Source organism: Curcuma longa, chromosome 21, assembly GCF_044706935.1.
Source record: "Curcuma longa cultivar G26 ecotype Majalengka, Jawa Barat chromosome 21, ITB_CL_G26_1.1, whole genome shotgun sequence".
NCBI classification, from domain to species: domain Eukaryota; kingdom Viridiplantae; phylum Streptophyta; class Magnoliopsida; order Zingiberales; family Zingiberaceae; genus Curcuma; species Curcuma longa.
Genome location: NC_133881.1, coordinates 10,070,901 through 10,084,743, shown reverse-complemented (window position 1 = coordinate 10,084,743; position 13,843 = coordinate 10,070,901). Strand labels below are relative to the sequence as shown.

The 13,843-nt window shown below is 43.0% G+C and overlaps 1 protein-coding gene across 1 annotated transcript; it reads right to left on the bottom strand.

Annotated features, from left to right (window-relative positions):
* Positions 1–9,160: 9,160 nt before the first annotated feature.
* LOC141815253 (plasma membrane ATPase-like) lies at positions 9,161–13,548 on the bottom strand. Its single transcript, XM_074703167.1, has 13 exons — positions 12,812–13,548; positions 12,598–12,720; positions 12,411–12,515; positions 12,181–12,325; positions 11,935–12,099; positions 11,460–11,698; positions 11,335–11,367; positions 11,152–11,233; positions 10,914–11,074; positions 10,617–10,790; positions 10,271–10,453; positions 9,973–10,154; positions 9,161–9,561 (listed from the first exon to the last, which is right to left on the bottom strand). The coding sequence occupies exons 1-13, from the start codon at positions 13,187–13,189 to the stop codon at positions 9,465–9,467; spliced, it is 2,067 nt and encodes a 688-aa protein (XP_074559268.1). The 5' UTR covers positions 13,190–13,548; the 3' UTR covers positions 9,161–9,464.
* Positions 13,549–13,843: the final 295 nt, after the last annotated feature.

Below are 13,843 nucleotides of genomic sequence, written 5' to 3'. Positions count from 1 at the left end.
GATAGGGAAGTGGCATTTTACATGCATGCTCGCGAAGGTCTGTGGTTAAGGATGATGCTTGGGCAGCGGAGGAGCATGAGTGGTTGCTAAACTGTAATCGGCATTGTAGAAGATGAGTCCTCCCTCGTCCTCATATTTGTGTTCTGTGCCTACTGAACTCACTTCAACTGTCAGTCCCTTTGCTGCGGCATGAACTACCTGTGCTAAATGAAGGAGCTTTTCTCATAAACTTTGGTCAGTTACAATAAACCTGAACGAGAGCACCGACCTACTAACCTCAGCCTTCTTTCCCAAGTTGCAGCCAGAGATACGACCTGATGCATGTTGAGGGAGATGAAGTGCTGCTGAGATAAGAAGAGAGCAGAGCAGTGTGCAAACCAGCTTCAGCTCCATACTGGGGAGGAGCACTAGGACGGACTGCTTCTGCAAGTCCTCTGTTTGTTGTTGGTATGGAGCAAATAATGCTGAAACATGGAGAATTAATAAGCCACACATGTCTCCTCCCAATAATTGTAGCAGTAGGAGGAAATAAACTCATACTTTGTTTTTCTTCTCATATATATATATATTTTATATCTGGTGGTGGAGAAGTTGTTGGGGTTCAGAACAAAGGCGACTAAAAGGTAATTAGCAGGAAGAAAATCATACTCTATTGTTTCGAGTTTAGCTTTGTGGAGCTTGGATTATGGAATTAAGTGGCTGCTTGGACTTCCCTTTTGGGGACAGAATAATCTAGCTAGTCTGAGCAAAAGCCTACACCGATAATTTATTTGCAGGGACCATGCATGGACTCTTTCGTCTCGTGTGCGAGTACTAGAGAAAAGACAAGGCTGCTCACGGAGGATGCTTAATGGTCAAACCTGCAAGCGTATTAACAACAACAAACAAACAAAATAAAAATAATTAAGTTGCAGCTAAATGGATTGGAGCCAAAACTTGATTCCATGCCCAAAATGGTTAGCCTAGTTTAAGCCCGCTACTGAATATGAATAAAAAATTAGAACATTAAAAAAAAAGTTATAGTTCTAGTTATGCTATATTTGGATGGGGTGAAAAAAAATTCATTAAAGGAAGGGAAAAGAAAAAAAAAGTAAAATATTTATATTCCTTTGAAGAGATAGAAGATTTATTATTTGGGAGGAAAAGAAGGGAAATTAAGATTAAATATATAAAATTATAAAAATATTCTTACTTCTTAAAAAAAATAATGTATGTAGAGGGCTGATGAGAAATTGTAAAATTCTATCAATATTACATGTAAAAGTTGGGATATAAAAGGTCTTAAAATAAATAAAGCATGCTTTTTTGATAAATCTCTATCATTGAAGGAAGAGAAAATTAGGGTTATTTGTCTTTATCTTCTTGAGTCTTGTTCTCGAAAATATTTACGGTGAGGATCGACGTCGACGCCGACGTTGTAGAGTACGAGTGGTTAAACACTAGACGGTGACGACGCGCGTTGTGTGAAGAGTGATGATGCAAATACGAGATATCTAAATAGATAAATGAATTTGAGAATTAATATTTTTGAATTCTCCTTTCCTTTCTTACATCTCAAATAGGAGTGTAAGAATTTCTAACTATTTATGAGCATGGAAGAGTAAAACTTACCCTTCTTTCTCTTTCTTCTCCTTAACTCATTCCATCCCAAATAAAGATTAAAATTCTCTTTTTTCTTATTTACCTTTCCCTTTGCTTCTCTTACCTCCTCTCAAATAAAGCATTAGAGAAAATTATGAAAGATAAGTTTAAGATGATAAGAATGATGTAAACAAATTAACATATTAATAAAAAAAAGAGATTAAAAAAAAATTAGTTAGAAACCATAAAATAAGATAAAAATTTATTTAGATATAATGAAAATATAATAGGAGTGGAGGATCTATATACCCAATAAAACTTTGATTGTTGGCTATAGAACTCGATAAACCTACAAAGAAATCATAGAATTGGTAATGAGGAATAACATAGAAATCTCAAGAGTATTGCATTTCTGGGAGTTATATTCTTGATTTTTAATATATATATATATATATATATATATATATATATATTTGATATCCCGCGCGACTCATCCCTACGTGATCCGTGCGCGAATCCGTGCGCGACCGCCGACCCCCGCCCACTTCCGCCGCCGTCGCTCCGTCGTCCGATCACCGCCGGCCACCGGACCCGGACCGTTGGATGCGCAACTCGCCGGCGCACATTCCGGCATCGGATTCCGGCCGGATTACGGCCGGAATCCGGCCGAAAACAGGACAGTGCCCAACGGCCACTGTCGGCCGGAAATCAGCCGGATTCCGGCCGAATCACGGCCGCGGTCGATGCGCCGGCGTCGGGCGCGTCGACCGCGGCCGGTCTCCGGCCGTGATTCGGTCGAAATCCGGCCGATTTTGGCCGGAATCCGGCCCGGCCAAAACCCTAAACCCTAAACTTTAAACCCTAAACCCTAAACCCAGCCACCAGTCCGCCGCCGGTGAGTTGCGCATCCATCGCCACCGGTCCGGTGGCCGGACGGGGGAGCGGCAGCGGCGAGAACGCCGACGACGCAGAGAAGCTACAGTGATTTTTTTTATAAACGGCCTGGATTTTTCGCAATGAACGGCTGGGATCACGTGCGCACGGGGCGCGTTTTTTCGTTTGCGTAGGATATCAAACTCGTGTATATATATATATATATATATATATATATATATATATATATATATATATATATATATATATATATATATATATATATATATATATATATATATACTGATCTCCCGCGCGACACCCGTGCGCGACACCCGTGCGCACCACCCGACCCACGCCCACTGCCGGCGCTCCCGTTTCGCCGTCCGGCCACCTCCGGTCATCGGACCGGCCCCGATCGACGCGCCACTCGCCGGCGCGTCGACTGGCGTAGGTCCGGCGGCTGACGGTGATCGGACGACGGCGAAATCGGCCGGAAACCGCCGCTCTCCCACCCACACCCACTGTGGTCTCGGATTCCGATCAAATTCATCGCCGTCCGGCCATCTCCGGCCGCCGAACCGGACCCAATCGACGCGCCACTGGCCGGCGCGTCGACCGGCGTCGGTCCGGCGGCCGGAGACGGTCGGACGGCGACGAATTTGGCCGGAAACCGAGACCACAGTGACACGCTCCGTTTCCGGCCAAATCGCGGCCGGAATCTGGCCGGAATTTGGCCGGATTCCGGTCGCGATTTGGCCGGAAACGGCGCCAGTCACTGTGGTCTCGGTTTCCGACCAAATTCGCCGCCGTCCGGCCATCTCCGGCCGCCGGACCAGGCCCGATCGACGCGCCGATGAGTGGCGCGTCGATCGGGCCTGGTCCGGCGGCCGGAGATGGCCGGACGGCGATGAAATCGCGGCGGCAGTGGGCGTGGGTAGGAGAAGGTACGGACGGGATCGCGTAGGGAAGGTGCGCGGCTGATCAATTTCGTATATATATATATATATATATATATATATATATATATATATATATATATATATATATATATATACAGAACCTCTATCCTGAGCACCGCTCCTGCGCACCCCGTGAGCACCGCTGACGTGGCTTTTCCACGTGGATTTTCCGCCTGCGCGTCTTCGCCTCTTTCTTCGCGTGCGTGGACAAATCCGCGATTTTCAACTCCGCGCGCTGCCGAACCTAGGTTTCTCTCCCACGATCGCCGAAGCTCTCCTTCGCCGAAACTAGGGTTTCTCTCCCACTCCCCCCTCTGCTAGCCGTCGCCCAGCCGTCGCCCCCTCGCCACTGTGATCTAGGGTTTCGGCGCGCCTCTCGCCCAGCCGCCGCGCCATCACCACTGTGATCTAGGGTTTCGCCGCGCCTCTCTTCTTCCTTCGCCCAAGGTCCCTCGCCACAGAGTTTCAGCCCCGAGCTCAAGGAGCCTCGCCGCAGAGTTTCGGCCCCCAGCTCGCCACAAAAGCCTCGCCCCGAGCGCAAGGAGCCTCGCCCTCACCACTCCTCGCGCGCGCAAGGACCACTCCTCTCTTCTTCCTCGCTGCCGCTCTTCTTCCTCGTCACAGAGTTTCGGCCTCGCCCCTGCTACTCGCGATCCGAAGCCACGCGCCCCTGCTACTCGCGAGCCGAAGGTCCCTAACCCTATTTTTTCTTATTTTTTCTTATGTATGTTTGTGCATATCGCCAGAGATTTATCACCTGTGCAATTTGGTTAGGCTAAAGAACATCTGGTTTTGAGATTTAGATTTAGATTTAGATTTATCACCTGTGCAATTTGGTTAGGCTAAAGAACATCTGGTTTTGAGATTTAGATTTAGATTTAGATTTATCACCTGTGCAATTTGGTTAGGCCAGAGATTTATCGCCAGAGATTTATTTTTTCTTATGTATGTTTTCTTTTAAGATTTAGATTTAGATTTGGATTAATCTGGTTTTGGCTATGCTGGTGGTTCTGTCTTCCATTTCTTCATTTATTAGAGTTCTATTATTGAGGTGGACGTTGCTTCGGTAAATTAGAAAGAAACTAATTTATTTTTTTTATCTGGTTTGATAAAGGAATAGTATTTTACAACCTGCATTTGTTTATATTAATGTTTCAGATGCATTGATTTCATTTGGCTGGACACTTAGTCTGAGTGTTAAATAATCATATTGCTGTTCTCTAGGAATGTATATTTTGTAAAGCTATTAACATCTACACTTAGTTTCTCATGTATATTTTTGTAAACCTGCCCAAAAACACCTACTAAATCTGTTTTCTGAATCAGTCTCATAATCAAAGAAAAAAGCTGAATGTTTTTCCTTCTCAGATGCAAAAAACTCTATCAATGTTTCAGCATCAATACCCTTAAGTTCATCTCTTAGTTGTTGGTCATAGTTTCTAAGATCTTTTTCTGTACAACCAACCTGCTCAGGACCCCCGTATTCTATCTCAAATATCCGCATTTGTTGAGAAGTAGGCAAATTAGCCTCAGAAAATTGTTTGGTCAATGCTTTCTTTGCTGTTGAAATATGACGATGTGAGCGAAGCAAATGCACTTTTGAAGGAGTCGAGAGGGTATGATTATGACTATCCATGATGTTACTGATAACCCAATTAGGTCCTGTTTGTTCTTTTACAAGTGAGATGTGTGACTTACAACCAGTTCTAATATCACTGCGGGCTCGTTCTGTAATTGGGTGATCACATTTTACATCTCTAGTTGCCCTCATTTTATCTGTTTGACCTTCTTTAAAACAAACAAATTTTTTATAGACAACTTCATTTGTAATCTTATTTTTTTTGCTAGTGCTCATCCTTGCACTAAAACCAGCTTCTCGTGCATATTGGTTATAAAACATAAATGCTTCCTCTAGAGATGAGAATTCCATACCAACTTTGGGCTTCCGATCATCAACAACTTGGGGAATATATATCTGATCATCACCGTCATTTCCCTCCATTGCCGAGGATTAACAACTTTAGAATAAGTGAAGCTACTCAATATTGTGTCAGCAACAATTCCTGTATAGGTTATTGTAATCAGGTCAACATAACAAGCAGGCCAATCAATTTAAGACAAACAGAAGTTAACGAAACAAAAGTCATTCTTGTGTTGATTGCTAAGCATGGTCACAAGAAAAAGGAAAAACAATATTTCAATTATTTCAATAGAAAAGAAAAAGGAAAAAAAACTAACACAAATCTACCAATGTCAATGCTCACAAGTGTTAGCAAAAACAATCCCAATGATAAGTAAAGTCCTTCTTGTGTGTCATATCTAAGTGTAAAATTATCAACAGCTAACTTGGGCTCAAAGTCAATAGTAAAGAAGAGGTGAATCCTTAATAATTGCATTGCATTTATACTAATAAATCTTATTATATTTTAATATTTTTATTAGAAGAAGTTATCATGTCATAACTAAATTTCATTACAGAAAGGGGGGAATATTGTGTTTCATCCACTGTGCATACTGTGTTTCAGCATCAAATTACCAGGGTTAATTGATAATACTCATCAAACAACAATGATTAAGTGAAGTGATATTATCAAAAATGAGGTGGCAGGTCACAGGTAAATTCCGTGCGGAAATGGGGGAAATGAACAGTGGAACATCACGGGCAGTGTAAAAAGGACAGAAAACCTAAATTTCAGAAAATTTCTCAATATTTTAAAATGTAAATTTCAATTGAAGAACACGGAAGAGAAGATCTACCAAATCGAACAAAAGGAAGAAGCCGGCAGAAGTTTTGGATAAAGGAGGAAGGAAATCCGGCTCAAAGAAAATCTGCCACTGCCGAGCTTTGGTCTCAAAGGAAATCCGGCTCAAAGGAAATCTGGTCTCTTCGAACAGCGACGCCGAGCTTCGTCGAGGAAGAGGAGGTCGAGAGCTTTGGCTTTGTCGGGGAAGAAGAGGGCCGGGAGCAGCTTCGGCGCTCGCGAGCCTTCGAACAGCGACGCCGAGCTTCGTCGAGGAAGGAGAGGTGGGGAGCGACGCCGAGCTTCGTCGAGGAAGGAGAGGTGGGGAGCGACGACTAGCTTCGTCGAGGAAGTAGAGGTGGGGAGCGACGACTAGCTTCGTCGAGGAAGGAGAGGTGGACAGCGACGCCGAGCTTCGTCGAGGAAGGAGAGGTGGGAGCTGTGCAGAGGAGAGCAGCGGGGAGGAGCGGCGCGCGGAGGAGTGGGAGAAAACCCTAGCGCAAGTTGTGTTTTTGGCGATCGAACCCCGAACTTTTCCGCTGTTTTCCGCGTCGAAGGACTTTCCACGTGGACAGGCCACGTCAGCGGTGCTCACGGGGTGCGCAGGAGCGGTGCTTAGGATAGAGGCTCTGTATGTATATATATATATATATATATATATATATTTTGCACGACAAACAAGTGGTAACCATTCCCACTCTCTTCTTGAACTGCCTTCTTGTGACATTGCCAAAATCGTCCAGAGTTTCCAGTACACGATGAGAACTAAGAAACAGAGCCTTTAAAGTAAGCCCAAAATAGTCCACCAATCGTAAAGCCACGATCGATTATTTTTTCTCGAAAACTAAACAAAGAAGAAGGCTCAATGAATCAATCATTCACGACGAGAGAATCACTCATTCCACTATTGGACTCGAGCCCTTTCACTCAAGCAGTAAAAAACACGTCGTTTCGGCAAGGTCAACAGCCGCAGCCCTTAAATTTAACCCTCTCCAACATCTCTCCACTGAGGTTAGTTAATGCATGCACAGAGCCCCAAGTACCTGTCTCCTTACTTTCTCTAAGGCCTAAAGCATCAATGTTTCATAATCGTTCTATTTTTTTTTCAGTTTGATTTCTAATTTGCCTTCTCCAATCGATTAACAGAGTAGTATCCATCCTTAAGTTCCTCTGAGCTCCAGGACGGGCATTGCCATTGCACTGCTACTGCCTGCTGCGTTATCTATGCAGTGCGATGGCAGGAGGAAGAGAAAAGAGGTGAAAAGTTTGGTGCTGCCCTGCGTCATTAATGGCGTCTTCAATGGGCGTGGGCCACGCACCACCTTTCACAACTTTTTCATCCAATTTCTTGAGAAAATTTCAAAGCAACAACAACTCATCCACATTAATCTCCCAATTCCAAGTTCCTCCAACAGTTTGCAGAGTAACTTCAGCTGATAAATTACAGTAGAAACTGCTGGTAAAAGAAGAGGATAAAAACAGAAAAAGAAGAGGCAGAATTTTTTTTGAAAGAGATGATGACTCTCAGCTCTGTCTCCTCCTCTGCTGTCTGAACTCATCCTAATTGAGTTTGCAGAGGTGAGCAGAGAACTGCATGGCACTGGAGATCTGTTTCATGGCTACTTCCTCTCTCGTGCCCCTGTCAGATGCAAACAAATCCAAGTCTTTCCACTTCGCACTCTCCATCTCTTCTTTCATAATTAATCAATCACTGAATCACACAGCTACTTTAATCTTAATCATACGTTAAGAAGATTCAGTAAGATGCATGTTACACAATCAAATTACATCGATCGATTCTAAATCATAATTAAAAATACACCACAAATCCGTCTTCACTTGTTATGCAGGGGGTTGGAGCCGGTGGGCACGATGCGCTTGTCGTCCTCCACGAGGCTACTATTTGTCTCCGTACAGCTTCCGGTCTTCTCCGACTTGCACCGGCCGAGGCTGCCGACTACCACACCGACGGTCCTCTTCCGGCCGGCCGCCCTTGCGAAGACGTGGGAGGTAGCGATGGCTAAAATCAAGGAGCACAGGAACAGAGAGGCATGCATCCAACATCTCCACCTCATCGCGAGAGGAGGAGAAGTGAAAATGGAGACGGAAAAGGAAGAGAAGATAGAGAAGATGGCAATAACTTGTCCCTTGATCGGTGACGCCACCAAACCGCATTAATGGTGCTTCAATTGGCTCGCAGGCAAACCAGTGCGCCGAGACAGAGAACGTAAACAGAGCAGAAGAGGGAGAGGAGGAAATGGTGGAATCAAAGGAATGGAGGAGGAGGAGGAGGAGGAGCGTGGAGGAGGACGATGGACAAACACTGCATGTTTGCAGAAAACAACAAGGAATCCAGCGAACACTTGGGTCACTGGGACTCCCATGCACTTTTCTCCCTCTCCATCATGTCGACTTGTGATCTGCCGTCATGGGCATGCTTGTCTTAGATTGGTCAAAGGGTTTAAGTGCTAAATCTGTTTAAGGATCCTCTAATGATTGAATAAATTTAGCAAGGATCTCTGCTGCCGTATCTTAGTTGACGGTTTAGATTAAAATATAGATTTCTTTGGATGAACTAAATATATTATAGTTTTGAATTAGTAAAACCCCGCCTGCGAACTGTTTAGAAATTAAATTTGTATATGCATTTTTATTTGAATTTTATATAAAGGAATTATTATAGATAATTATCTGTCTCTTTAATAAATAATAATAATCATGATAGGGATTTTAATCTAACATATAGAAAAAAAGGATATATTTTAGTTAGCAACTAGCTAGAGTCTTAGCTAAGGCGAGGATTTCAAGGAATTTATTTTTGTCCATTATTATTATTTTTAATCTGATAAATAGGCTGGCTTCCCTTGAAGGCAGGGCAGTGATTTAGACTGTGGCAGAGAATTAATATATATATTTGTTAACTCTGAAAAGGAATTTGTTTCTAATTTGGAGTTTGACATTTTGATTGTGCTCTGCAAATCCATTATCAAATCCATCGTTTAAACCAACCGAATTTCATTCTTACAATTCGAACACTTTTAATTACAAAGACTGTTTATTGATGACACTAACAATCACAACAAAAAGACAAAGCTTACTTGAGGAACTAGATACATAAAAAGGCTAACAGCATAAGCATTTCTTTTCTTTTCGCTAACTAGAGAAGAAATCGGGTGTGGACAATTCATCTCTTATTTCCCTCAAACTGCACAGATCTAAGGCAAGAACGGACAAGCTAAAACCAGCAAAAAAAACTAGGAGATGCAGATTTTAAACGACACTTCCTTCTCTGCATTAGATGGTGCTACTAAACTGTGTAATGCTGCTGAATGGTGTCGATGTCAAGCCCTTTCAGCTTGACCACTGATTCCACATGACCTTTGAGTGTGTGCAGTTCTCTTAGCCTGAAAATTAACCAAGAATTAGGAAGATTAATGTCGCAAGCCTAATAAATGTTTAGTTGATTGCAAACGATGAAAATGTAAGTTCTAAATCTGCCTTTATCAATAATTGAAAACGAGTTTTTCTAGTAAGAATAACTTCTTCATTTCCATTTAAGAACAGGATGGCTTTATGTATTAGTGTATTATGATTCACTGCAGTCTCAGAAGTTTTAGGCTGCCATAGACCAGTCAAATTTAATGTTTCTGGTTTGTTGCAACTTTATCTAATACATCATTCATTCATACTCAAGTTGGATCAGTTTGTCAACCTAAACCAAGGAGAAATAATCTGTGATTCAAACTCGATGATTACTTCGATGTTGTACAAAAAGTCTATTGCTTTGTATTCATATGAATATAAAAGTGCATTACCTTGCAATCTCAGCTCGCCTCTTGGCCTGCTCGGCGATTTCTGAAAGCTCACGATAGTTGTTCTTGTCGGAGAAAAGGTTTGAAGTATCAGGAGGTTGGAGACCGTGAAGTGTTCTCTGTGCAATTGCCCATTGAGCTTCCCTTTCCTCTCTTCCATAATCTTTCTTTGTAGTGAAAGCAGTCTGATATTGTAATTAACATAGCACAGTAGATAAAAAAAAACAGTTAGTACTAAAACAATTCAAATAAATCGAGTTCACTGTGATAAATGGAGTTCGCTACAGAAGCATTATGTTACCTTCCTTTCGAAGAGAGTATCCCAGGCCTTTCCACTTAGTACATAGCGAATAGCAAACTTAATCAAGTCAAGGGGAATGAAGGTAATACAACTATAAAGCCATATTATTCCAGCCCAACCCCATCCGCAGCCTTTAATGTGGGCAAAACTCCAGTTCGCATATACAGCTACTAAAGTGGCAATCTGATGAACAGAATTAGTGATTATGTTACGAGTGGATACAAGCTGAAACTAAATGTTCATTGAGACACATTGAATATTCTAAGATGCACAAATCTGCATAGTTTTATGGGCAAAAGGTACTTGGTGTAGGAATGTTTCAGAGAAAGAAAACCGAAGAACTTACTAGTTGAGCAATCACAAAGGCGCTGCAGAGTAGAAGTCCAGGGCGTTCAGTGAAGCACCAACCACGTGAGCGAGTAACAAATATGAGTGCTTGGCTGATAATACTCACTTGCAGGTACAATGCAGCCATCATCTCGTGGTCATTGTATCTTATTGATTTGACTTGGAATTTGTTCTGCATCAATGGTTTATTTTTTTTAATAAAAAAAGAGAGACTAAATACCATGCAAATATGTACAATGGCATAATGTTCATGATTAAGTGTGCCTGAATTGACTGTGAAATATTGATAATTTACCGGGAAGAAGTTAGTTTCTTTCATAGCCCAGAAGAAGAGGACAGTCATCAAGGCCAAGTAAGTTCCTAGCACAATGCCAGTAGCAAATATTTCTTTTAATTTCCAACTGTCTGGCATTGGAGATGGCTTTACGCGATCTTTAGAGATTGTCATAATGGTACCTACATTTAAAATTTTTCAGAAAATTTTATCCATAAAAGTAAGATAATTGACATATAATTTATTTGTACGTCCTCACCATCATTTAATATGGCAATAATCAAAACCATGAAAGGGGAGAAGTCAAATTTCCAAATTAGAGCAATAAGCATAAATCCAAGCTGCAAAGATTTGAAATAAAAAATCATTAACAAAACAAAAACTTGAGATCATAGAAAAGATTGAATAGAAATGGATCGACAAATGCCAACTTAATGCTTACCACAATACGGATGGTAATGGAAACAGCATATATCTGTCAGTGTGGAGAAAAGAAATGAGAAACTGGCAGTTTAGTAAAGATAATGAACTAAAGACGAACAGATACAAATAATAATTTGACCATACAGTGTAGTTTTTCATCCTCTGGAAGATGGCTCTGCTGGTAAGAACAGCACTGATGATGACACTTAGACCAGGCTCAGTCAGGACAATGTCAGAAGCGCTTCTTGCGGCATCCGTGGCATCAGAAACAGCAATACCAATATCAGCCTTTTTCAAGGCAGGAGCGTCATTCACTCCATCCCCTGTCATTCCACATATATGCTTCCTCTCTTGCAACTTCTTCACAATTTCATATTTATGCTCTGGTTCAAAAAATGCCACATTATACAACAATCATGGTAGACATACAATTTACTAATTTAATATGCTTTAACAATGAATCACCGAATTATTAGAAGGTTATGCTGTTAGAAAAGAAAGTCAATTTGTATCTCTTGCCAGTTTTTAATAGAGTTTCTATAATCACAAAAGCTTAGTGTAATAATGGACCTAATTTGTGAATTTGCAGTCTAACATTAGGAATACAACATGAGCAAACCTGGAAAAACTCCTGCAAAGCCATCAGCCTTCTCAATCAATTCATCCACTGGAAGTGCAGCAATTGTCACATCCTTGTGCTGTCCAAGCAGCGAAGAGGAAGGATACATGTTTGTGCCCATTCCAAGTCTTCTACCAGTCTCCTTTGCTATTGCAAGTTGATCGCCTAAAGAGCATATCAGTTTTTAGCCATAACTCATGAAAGAAATAACACGACTTCAACTAAAAGTAAAGAATGTCCAAATACCAGTGATCATCTTCACATTCACACCAAGGTTCAGAGCCTTACGGATGGTCTCAGCACTATCATGCCTTGGAGGGTCAAAGAGAGGCAGTAAACCAACAAACTGCCATGGTCCACCAGGACTCTCTTTGCTCCTCTCAGGAACTTCCTGAGACACATCACAAAATTGATACAAGGTACAAGGGAACATGCAATTGTAGCAAGAACATAAACCAAGTGCTGAAAACACAAACCTGTCTTGCCACTGCCAGCGAACGAAGCCCTCGTTCAGCAAATTTATCAATCACTGTATGAACTCTCTTCCTCACATCCTCCTTGCAGTTGCAGAGGTTCATAATCTGCACAAGATGGTGGTCCAACAGTTAGCAATATGTAGATGAAATTGGTTATAATAGAAATATATAAGAGACAGAGCAGCACCTGTTCAGGAGCTCCTTTGCTGACTCTATGCCATTTTCCCTCTTCATCGATGTAGGTCAGCGCTGTTCTCTTGTCGACGGGATTGAAGGGAAAGAAATGAACTTCCCGGATTCCTGCTCTTGCCTGATTAATCCAAATAATTCCCAGAGCGTGAGATCATGACCACTTGATAGTTCAGTAAATAACCACAAAATATGGCAAGGAAGATTTATACCTCCTTTGGGTCTGCGAGCATCCCAACCATGGCAGCATCGATGGCGTCCTGGTTCTCGGTCCTGGAGGCCCTTGCGGCTAACAGGACAACGTGATCCTTGTCGACGACTGTGGCGAACACCTCGATTAGGTTTTTATCAACGCTGAGCTTGTTTAATGTAAGCGTGCCGGTCTTGTCGCTGCATAGCACATCCATGCCGGCCATCTCTTCTATGGCGGTCATCCTCTTGGTGATGGCGCCCTGCTGAGAGAGCTTGTGGGAGCCGATGGCCATGGTGACAGATAGCACAGTGGGCATGGCGATGGGGATGCCGCCGATCAAGAGGACCAAGAGGTTGTCGATGCCGTCCCGGTAGGTGCGGTGCTGGATCGGGTACATGACGACGATCTCGATGCCGATGCCGATGGCGATGGAGCAGATGCAGAAGTTCCCAATGGCGGTGAGGACCTTCTGGAAGTGGCCGACCTGATTGGTGCTGTCGACGAGGTGGGCGGCCTTGCCGAAGAAGGTATGGACGCCGGTGGCGATGACGACGGCCTCGATCTCGCCTTGCTTGCATGTGGATCCGGAGTAGACCTCGTCGCCGGGGTTCTTGGTGACGGGGAGGGATTCGCCGGTGAGGGCGGACTGGTCGATCTTCAAGGGATCTCCTTCCAGAAGCCGGGCGTCGGCGGGTATGATGTCGCCGAGCTTGATGCTGATGATGTCGCCGGGCACCAGGATCGCCGCATCCTGCTCGCCCCATCCGCCGTCTCTGAGTACCTGAAAAATATAGTGAGAAAAATAAATTCATTTTAAATTAAATATTTGAATATTTAAAATTTATTATTATCCAAATTTAGTAAAAAAAAATGGCCTTATTTAGTAGTTACCTTCGTTTTGGGGGCGAGGCGAGCCATGAGAGCGGCCGCGGCATTACCGGCGTTGTTCTCTTCGATGAACGAGATGGTGGAGTTTATAACCAGCAGGATGACGATCCCGATGAAGTCCTCCCAGTCCGGCGGCTTTCCTCCGCCATTCGCCAGAGCGATC